Raw genomic sequence first — 9,798 nt, 5'->3', positions numbered from 1 at the left:
AATTAATTCCTTACATTTATATAGCGCTTTTCTGGGTAGTCAAAGCGTTTTACATTGTGAGGGGGGGATCTCCTCATCCACCACCAATCTGCAGCATCCACCTGGATGATGTGACGGCAGCCATAGTGCGCCAGAATGCCCACCACACACCAGCTTATTGGTGGAGAGGAGACAGAGTGATGAAGCCAATCAGAATAGTAGATAAGCTAATGAAATAATGAAATAATGAAATGAAGATATGAAAATATTCCAGTTATATGTCAGTACAGAGTACAAGTGAATAGTCTTAAAGGTCCTGTTTTCTACATGTTATACACATGTTTATATAAATATAAAAGTTGTTTGGGCTCTTTCACATCTTAACCCTGTCAGCTTCTGCCATTTTGGGGTAATGAGTAGCACATAGACACACTACACTACTTACAGTATTTTGCTTTGTAATAAATCAGAGAACCACTTCCTTAGTAAATGTTTCAATATGTGCACTGGTTTTGAAGAACACTTGGAGTGGTATTCTCATGGGAGGAGGTTACATGGGCCTAGCAATTACATTCACCAAGGATTTCGCTGAAATACCGCCTTACCAAGAGCAGGCACTGTGGATCAGCAGAAAAAGCAGTACACCTCTTCTCACCGGTGTTGCTGGACTGAAAGACATGTACAGGAAGTCCACAACAACACTCATATTAAAAGACATATGAACAGATAGAAAAAGCATTTGGCTTAATTCTTAATCTGTCTAACAAATATTACTAAACAATGTAATATTTAATAGGCTGCACCAGCAACTCAATTTTATACAATATCAAACATCAGACTGTATTACTGGTTTGAGTAAGAATCACTGCCAAACCGCAGTTGTGAACGATGAATCATGGTTCTGAAATAGCCTAGATTAATATAAATTATACACATCTGGCTAATAACGCTGACCTAATTTAGCGGGTCATCTGTCGAGGTGAACAAACAAAAATAGAAAGCTTCTAATACCGTTTTAGCCCCATAATTATATGTATATACGGGTAATTAATCTTCGGTAATTAATTTGAATATACCTTGGAACAAAGGCCTAACTCCGTTTGAAAAGTAGGGTAGAATCTTTACCGGGATGATGGGCTATTGCCTTATTTTGCCTTTTATATTTTCACAGAAATCTGCAAAGTAAACATATGCTCCGATAATAAAAATTATCAAGTCCAAACCTTCTAAAAGGAGACATGCAGTTAACTGAGTGGTGCGCGCTGTCTGTGGGAACTGATTGCCCTCTGGCTATTGCCTTGACATTAAACTCTTCGAGGACAATTGGTTAAGTGGAGTTAACTGTTGCATATTCTCCCTGAGGTAGCTTCCTTTTTGATCTTGCCGAGACTGGCGCCTTCCAAAACAGGGCTTGTCTGCGTTATGAAATGCTTTGACTTACGGTGAGGGGTTGCCAGTTGCGCCTCAATAGAGGCTTTCTGTAGCCTTAAAGGGCCAAGACAAGCTTTAGATTGTTGTAATGCAGCGTGACAAAATCATCGTCAATTCAGTCACATCATTTTGTCCCGTAACAGTTTTACGGAAAAAGCTGAGACTGTTTTTTCCCCCATTGAACTGTTATGTTTTTGAGGTGAAACAGACTATGCGATTTAGAATTTAAATTTATAAAGAGCAACTTAAAAAAAACTTTATCTCGGGAAAAAAAATCACAGGCCTTAATTTTAGTATGCTATACGTACACATTCAATAAAAACCCTTAAAATTCTATCCCACATGCGTTATAAAAACATTTTCCACTATCTCCACTATACAGCGCTTTTATAAAGAAAACTCCCAGAAATTGTGGACGAATAGGCCAAGGAAGTGGTTTGTTTCGCTGTATGTTTTCAATAAGAGTTGAGTTAATGAGTACGGAGGCCCGCTATACAGACATCCCCTCTGGTTAATTGCAACAAAACTTCTCAAATGGCTCCTTGCCTCTAAGACTGGAGCCCCCAGAGCAATCAATAAACCACCTCGGCAAGACAAGTATGATTAACCATGCAACATTTCTTTCAAAATCATTGTGACGTCTCAAAGAAACTGGTTTGACCAATCAGGACGAGCACGCGGAAAGTCATGTGGGTGAAATGTCAAGCCGATTGGAGGGCGGCAGGGAAAAAAGAGAACTTTTGGAAGTTTATAGCTGCGAGTGCGCTCGGCTAGGAGAGTGAGGCAAGCGTCGCAAACGCGCGACGGCAGAAGGGAAAGGCACTGGTGGACGAGTAAAATTCAGGACGAGTCACATATTCTTATTGTATGGCCCCTTTATCATCCATGATGAATTCTTTTCAAGGGCCACTCTCTCAAGAAGGAAAACTACAGGAACGCAAAAGCGCGGACAAAGAGGAGGCTCAAACCAACGATAAAGCGACTGTCAAAGGATGTAAAGGCAAGGCGCTGAGTCTTCCGTTCAGTGTGGAATCTTTAATATCAGACAGAACAAGCACACGGACTTTATACACGTCATCTGAATCTGGTATTATAGCTCCGACATCCGGTGGAGATGAGCGGCTGAGGCTCTCGCCCATGACGCTTTACGCAGATAAGATCCCAGTGGAGAGCGTCTCCAACCTATCCGACTGCAAGAGAGGAGATATGGAAGAAGTAAATGACAAGGGACAGTCCGGCTGGTTTCAGACACCCTCGTACACTTCTCCGCCAAGTGAGTGGTTCAGCAGGGAAACCTGTCAATAATGTGGCATGATGATGCATGACAGTTATAAACATGCATGTTTTACATAGGCTAGGCTATAGTAGAACGCACTGATAAAAATACCAGGAAAATCGAGCAATATGTATAGGCCTATTATATTTAATCAAGCTTGTTTAGATTTAAAATTAGATTTGTGTATAAAAATTAAAAGAATGTGAGGTGTGGAGAGGAAGAGCCTGATGTCATCAAAGAGTAGCTAAAATAGTTGACCAGCTACGTCTGCAAAGACAAGTTGCAAAAAAACGCATTCCAGTTCAAACTAAGACAGTTTAGTGGATCGATTTGAATTAAAAACAGGCTATATTTCCGTATCTGTATGTAGAAATTTTAAGATTAACCTGATTTCGCACATAATGCATATGCTCCTCATAATGCTGAAAATAAACGTGTGGCTTCGGCAGAATAAGTAACTATCAAGGCAATGTAATATAATTAGGCTACATTAATGTAGCCTAAAGTAATATCACTGTAATATAATTTGTAAAACTAATCAGTTCAATGTTTTGTTATTTGTTCGCAGGGCACTCAAGTCCACCTCCGTGTACCCTCAGAAAGCATAAGAACAACCGAAAACCGCGGACCCCGTTCACCACCTCGCAGCTGCTCGCTTTGGAGAGAAAATTTCGTCAAAAACAGTATCTTTCTATTGCAGAGAGAGCGGAATTTTCCAATTCACTCAACCTCACAGAGACTCAAGTTAAAATCTGGTTTCAAAACAGGCGAGCGAAGGCAAAAAGACTACAAGAGGCCGAACTAGAGAAACTCAAACTTGCAACCAAGCCATTATTACCTGCGTTCGCCTTTCCGTTCCCCCTCGGAACACACGTTGGTTCTCCACCCCTCTACGGACCGTCCAGTTCCTTTCATAGACCTGCGTTACCAGTCCCAGGACTTTTCGGAGGGCCAGTGACCTACGGAATGTATTATTTGTCTTAACCATGTGAGCACGTCCTTCAGTTCACCGTCTGTATGCTGCGGTTCTGCCAGTCAGAAGACGAGTGAAATAAGAGCAAATATGTTTTGTCTAAAGAACTCTATACAGCAATTTAAAATAAATTATTCTTGTGATCTACACAGTTTATTCCAAAAGTAAGAGTCCACAAATTGGCTTTAAAAGTGCAATGAATCTTCCCTGAATACTTTATCTTGTATTAGGCCTATAAGCACACAGATAACACGCTATGTGGCTAATTTTCTTAGTCTCAGAGAAAATAATTTCCAAGAGATTATTTCTACTGAGGGCACCGCCGATTTGGCAAGTGTCTAGATCAGCATCACTTGTTGATGAGGGATGCGCTAGAAAACAGCTAGTGTGCTCTGAAATGTATACATGGTCTGTACCAGTTCCAACAAAGCTCTTAGATTAAAGAAAATCCCTTATAATTATTACTAAGGGGTTTTCTAACTTATAGAGCTTGTTGCGACTGACAGCAGAATCATAAAGTAAAAATAAAAAAACTGATTACAGTTCAATTATATGTCTTATGACATTGCTACTTTCCATTACTTGGCTATAGGCTGCCAAATTCGGGCTTAAATGGATAGTCAATGTGAGCCTTTTAAAAATGAATACGTGTATTTTCACGCAAACCAAATATTTTGTAGCATATTACAAAGATTGTACCCAGTTAGCTACAATTTGCGAAATGTACACTGCCAGGTCCTTACGTCTTTTCTTTCCTTTTTTTTTCATTAATTGGACAGGCTACCCGGTTTTAGGTTGAAATAGGCTACGTGGCTTGTTATTCTGTTGGTCTTTGTTGAAGAGGAACTAGATGCAGAGACAACCAGCATCGTCCTTTATACCATAATTTTACTAAACTTTTCCTCCCAAACGTTTACATGCCCTTGGATACAGAGGATCTTGGGCCTGTTTATTGATTTTTCGCCTGTTTAGCCATAATCCCTTCAGTAGACTACATGTATGCTAGTTTGCTAGGTTGTAGGCTAAGATTAATGTCTAGATTTTTATTATTGTAAATACACGTATATATTACAGATTTTGCATTCCCCATTTAAATAAATTACAAACAGGATTGCTGATATTTATACACTGTGTTTACATTTATCTTCTGTAAATTATTGTATATTTTATATGTATATACAAATTAGAAAAATAATCTTTTGCATTAAAAAATAAATCTCAAGAGACTGATGTGTACAATGTTATTATTTATAAGTTTAAAAACACAAACTTTTAATTCAGTAATCCTCCAGATGATTTTTCTTTTCATACATAAACCTAAATAAAATGTCTAATCGATGCGCTACGCAAACCGCTTTTGAGATTTGTAGCCACTGTTGCTCCATGTATTAAATTGTTTCGGAGACCGACGATAAACGTTTAATTTAGGCTAATAATCAGCGCTGAACGGACAACAATATTCATTTCCAAGACACGAAGATGCTAGGCTACCAATAATACATAAAAAAACGAAGAAATACAAATATTACAATAAGAAAAATAAAACATACATTAAAAGATTTGGTTTTAAAAGGTTTAACTTGACCAAAATAAAAAAAAATCTGAAGTACATGCAGATACGAGCCCTTCAGATAACCTTCACGCTATTTATAGTTACAAAATCCAAATCCCCGTGAAACCTACTGGAGAACACATTAGTTGCAACGCGTCTCAAGTTTTTATTACGCTAGTTTTTTCGCGAGTTTCACTCGCCATCATTACACGCATGCATTTGTGTCTGAAGCATCTAGCGAGATGTTTGTGCCATTAGTTGAAAGCAACTTTAGATCTCGAAACGCTTACATTTATTTGAATACATAATACATATTTATCAAGTTTAATATTTTTGAACATAGACATTTTCCTCGACATTCGACTTTCAAACTCCTTGCCACAACCGACTGAGAAGTTTTTCATCTGATTACTAATCTCAACCATAAAAAGAGACAAGACATCTTTTTAAAGACTGATTTGACACGTTTTATTAGAGAAATACTGCTCTGGACAAACAAATGCTTTACCAAGCAAACGTGGTAAATTGTTTGCATTTAATAAAAACGTTGGCCTACTTCTTTCTTCTTCCTCTGAAGCCTCTGACTGAGCCTTGACCGAAGCAAATGGATGATGGAACTCTGAAGGAAAGATAATAATCAACACAAATAGCTCTGATCACTGAGTCTACAGGGTAATGAAACTTAATCAAGCATTTATATGAATCCATGACCATGAATCCACCCACTTGTATGAATATCTTGGCTTTAGATTAGCTGTCTGCATTGGTTCTGTTTCTACAGCCTTCACGCTTTCTGGCTCTGGTGTCAAGTCCATCGACTCGCTTTCTTGGTGAATAGTTGCCGTTTCAGAAACCTCCATATTTGCATCCTTCTGCTGTTGGGTCTTTTTTTCTTGTATTCTGTTGATTCGCATGAGATTATGATAAAAAAAAGTGATAAAAGTGGCTAATTATATGAAGCTGTTTAGGTAAAATATGAAATGACTGGATATGAGAGCAAAAGTACAATTTCTATAATCGAAAATGGCCCATAATTTACATTAGTATTAACATCAAACCTTCCGCTCTTCTTTGCTTTGTCAAATCTGAAGTCCGCTGGATAGCTATGTGTTCTGATAAGATGATCTTTCCTCTCTTTGCTTGTTTTGAATTTCAGTCCACATCCCTCAACCAAGCACTCATACTGAAAATCGACATTAACATAACACACAATCAGCAAAAAGAAAATGTTTTCATAAAAATTATCAAAGCTGAAAAATATTTGCTGGTATAAACATAGAGTGTATGAGGAGGAGGAAACGTGTACTCGTATTCTTTTACAACTGGTATTTCTGTCCCATTAAAATCAGTGTTTCAAACCACTGAAACGCGCAATGCATTTAAAGCAACTCCCTATTGAAACCAGTAGGTGGAGCATTTCGTTACATAAAAGATATTTGATCTCATTTGGTTAATGTATATTCTTCTTTCCAAATGTATAATATAGTTATGAATATCAATTTTTAAATGATTTTATGTAGTATTTCCAGTGAGAGAGTGATATAAAAACATCAAAAGTATATGTGGTGAGTATGCACTACAAAAACAGTGTTTTTTGCAGCCGCTGTTCTTATCTAGCATGCATTTAAATTCAAATAATTCATGGAAGGCTGCCTGCAATGACACTCAAATTCTTAGCAACTTAATCAAACTGTGGTAAATAAAACTAAGGCTGATGATACACAGGGCAACTTTTTGATCAATGTTGCTGGGCAACTTTGGTTAATGTTGCCGTCAGTGAGCAACAAGGGGAGACACAGGGCCCACGACCGATCTAATGTATCCAGATAGATATTTGTTACCCATTCTCAGTGGGAAAGTGCCCAAGCAACATTGCTCAAAAAAAGTTGCCCCGTGTATCATCAGCCTAAATCTAGTATGCATATAATCCTACAGATACCACTTAAAGTGACCACACAACTTCATACAACAACATGCATCACTCCCTACACTCCTATAACATCTGATGTTACAAATGATATTACCATGCATTGTTTCTCTGCCATGACCTGGAAGAGAGAGTCATGCCACTCCAGGATGTGCATCTCCAGCAGTCGGTTTGATGGAAATGAGCGCTTGCAGTTGGAACACACATATCGATGTAATGAATTGTAGTGGTGTTCATACCCTTCCAAAGTGTCAAATAACTGCCTGCATCCCGCAATGTGACACCTGAACTCAGAGATACTGGGAAGAGGGTTGAAATATTAGTGGCACAATTGGAATCAATTCAAGAGGAAGTAAGTTGCTCAAAATGTTTCACCACTCATCCAAGTGATGTCATCAGTAAGCTTATGGTGGAGATTCCCCAGCACTTGACCTCATCTGATATGGTGACATTACTCAATAACTATACTAAAATCTACACTGTCAAATTACATAATGCCAGCTACAAAGAAAGAAACACATCCCGTTGACCATATATATATCGACCTGGACTGATACTCTCCATAGACATGATAATTAGCTACTTAGTTAAAAAAAGCTTTAACAAATAATATGAATACTAATGATCTCAGTTGGATCTACCAATTAATTTATGATTATTAATCATTTGTTAATTCACATTTGCTTAATTACAAAGCAATATTAATGGTGAAACGACGTTGCTCACGTTGGAGGATGTTCATCATCTGCAATAGCCGTCACGACATCCTGTAGGTACATGTGCCTGTGTATGTCGCCATCCTGTTGAATTACACGTTAAGAAATCAGGATTTTGCTAAATACCCCATCATCATGTCATTACAGTCATGTAATTTCTACTAACTTCGTCACTCTTAAGTAACACACACATCGAGAGATAAACAGGCAATTGTTGCTATATTAGCAGAGGGGAGGAACTTTTCTGAAGTGCAATAAAAACAACGAACAATCTACATACCTCAAAATATTCATCTTCTACAGCAAATCGTAGTCGTTGAGGTCTGAAGCCAAAAGGTGAAACAGCATTTTCATTCCCTCTTTCTTTTTTTTGTAAACCATGCCACTCAGATTCCCTATTTTCAATCACCGGTATCTTTTCTGCAAGCATTTTTGGTGTTGCAGACCCCAACAGTTCAATTAATTCAGGTTGCAGCATTATGTTCAGGTTGTAGCACTATATCAACATACTACACGTACAACCCGCCTTGCGATTCCGTGTCAAAATAAAAGTCCTCAAACTAAAAGCCACTTGAGGGCATGCACGCAGGGTGTACGAATGCTTGAGACACTGTCTCGTCATTTTATTTTGAAACAAAACAAAGTGTAATATAATACTTAAAACAAGGTTTTTGTTTTATAGTTTTTCATATAAGTCTGATAAGCAGTGCCTACACTACCAAAAGGAACTAAAGCAAAACTGTCAAAACTGCACCTGCAGAATATAACCACAGGATGTCAGCACAGCCATTACAGTTTTGCTTTTCATCCATCCATTTTCCAAACCTCTTGTCCTATAGTAATAATATTGATAATTAATATCTTAATATATTGGTTAAACTGACAAAAATCTAACAATTTGAAATTATATTAGTTAGTTCTCTTACACGACAATCACAATTAAATGGTTAATTTTTAAAATTGTTTCATTACTACTGTTTCATGTCCTTGGCAATTAATAACTATTAATAACTAATATTGCAAGTGTTTTTTCATAATTATTTTTTTCTAGTCAAAATATAAAAATACGCCTACGTTTTATTTGGAATGTTGTTTTAAATGGTATTCATTTTATGTGTGTTTTTTCCCGTGTCCTCAGTTTAACTTTCTTTCACAACTGTAGTCTTTTGTTATATCCTGTTTGTAATAACGAACGAAACCTGGGCTGCGTTCAGCCCCGACAAAAACGGTACAAAACGTTTTTTAAAAGGAAACGGTGATGCGTTGAACACCCTGTTCTGATGACGCAAGAGTTGAAACTATGGCAGCTGAGAAGGCCATTCTTTGTGTTCTTTTTGAAGAATTTTCGGAGCCTGATGAAATCGGTATAAATACGTGTTTAATACTGCAAAATACCAGAGGTGTAAAGAGTACCTAAAAACCATACTTGAGTAAAAGTACAGATACCTTACAGTGAAAATTACTCAACTACATGTTACAAGTCACCAATTTCAAAACAACTTGAGTAAAAGTCTTAGAGTATCTGATTTTAACAGTACTTAAGTATTTTACTTATACTAAATATAGGCTCAAAAAATGCACTAGTCAAAGAGACATGCCAGTGAAAAAAATGTAATGTTGTGGAGAAGCTGGGCAAAAAAGGCAGAGGCAAGGATCTATGTGCAGGTATTTAATGAAAAAACCAGAACAAACAATAAGCCAAAAACCAAAGGGAACGAAGAACAGAATGACTGGCAAACAGACAACCATTACATTCGACAACTCACAAGGAACTAAAGAAAAACTAGGGCTATATATACACACAGGGGGCTAGCAAGCTTAACAAGATAAGACACACCTGGGGAGACTAATCAAGGGCAACCAATGAACAAACGGACTACAAACTGACTACAAACACCACGGGAGACAGGAAGTGACATAAAAGTCCAGGGCAAGGCACAGAGA

General features: G+C 37.7%; 2 protein-coding genes across 2 annotated transcripts; one reads left to right on the top strand and one right to left on the bottom strand.

Annotated features, from left to right (window-relative positions):
* Positions 1-2,102: 2,102 nt before the first annotated feature.
* Positions 2,103-4,742, top strand: msx3 (muscle segment homeobox 3). Its single transcript, XM_016457879.1, has 2 exons — positions 2,103-2,683; positions 3,255-4,742. Exons 1-2 carry the CDS (start codon positions 2,278-2,280, stop codon positions 3,668-3,670), a joined length of 822 nt encoding a protein of 273 aa, XP_016313365.1. The 5' UTR covers positions 2,103-2,277; the 3' UTR covers positions 3,671-4,742.
* A 927-nt stretch (positions 4,743-5,669) lies between these two features.
* LOC107666508 (zinc finger protein 511-like) lies at positions 5,670-8,386 on the bottom strand. The gene is made up of 6 exons (XM_016457877.1): positions 8,135-8,386; positions 7,865-7,938; positions 7,236-7,437; positions 6,270-6,394; positions 5,938-6,111; positions 5,670-5,830 (listed from the first exon to the last, which is right to left on the bottom strand). Exons 1-6 carry the CDS (start codon positions 8,330-8,332, stop codon positions 5,764-5,766), a joined length of 840 nt encoding a protein of 279 aa, XP_016313363.1. The 5' UTR covers positions 8,333-8,386; the 3' UTR covers positions 5,670-5,763.
* Between the last annotated feature and the right edge of the window lie 1,412 nt (positions 8,387-9,798).

Source organism: Sinocyclocheilus anshuiensis, unplaced genomic scaffold (genome assembly GCF_001515605.1).
Source record: "Sinocyclocheilus anshuiensis isolate Anshui unplaced genomic scaffold, SAMN03320099.WGS_v1.1 scaffold63, whole genome shotgun sequence".
Taxonomy (NCBI): Eukaryota; Metazoa; Chordata; class Actinopteri; order Cypriniformes; family Cyprinidae; genus Sinocyclocheilus; species Sinocyclocheilus anshuiensis.
Note: the sequence above shows the minus strand (reverse complement) of the source record. Positions and strands in the feature narration are given on the sequence as shown.

Bases quoted from the DNA above. Each gene is read 5' to 3' on its own strand.
- msx3 (XM_016457879.1), top strand. From the start codon at position 2,278: ATGGCCCCTTTATCATCCATGATGAATTCTTTTCAAGGGCCACTCTCT. The intron at 2,684-3,254 runs GTGAGTGGTTCA...ATTTGTTCGCAG, and splicing joins CTCGTACACTTCTCCGCCAA to GGCACTCAAGTCCACCTCCG.
- LOC107666508 (XM_016457877.1), bottom strand. From the start codon at position 8,332: ATGCTGCAACCTGAATTAATTGAACTGTTGGGGTCTGCAACACCAAAA. The intron at 7,939-8,134 runs GTATGTAGATTG...GTAATTCAACAG, and splicing joins TAGAAGATGAATATTTTGAG to GATGGCGACATACACAGGCA. The intron at 6,112-6,269 runs GTTTGATGTTAA...GCGAATCAACAG, and splicing joins AAAGCAAAGAAGAGCGGAAG to AATACAAGAAAAAAAGACCC.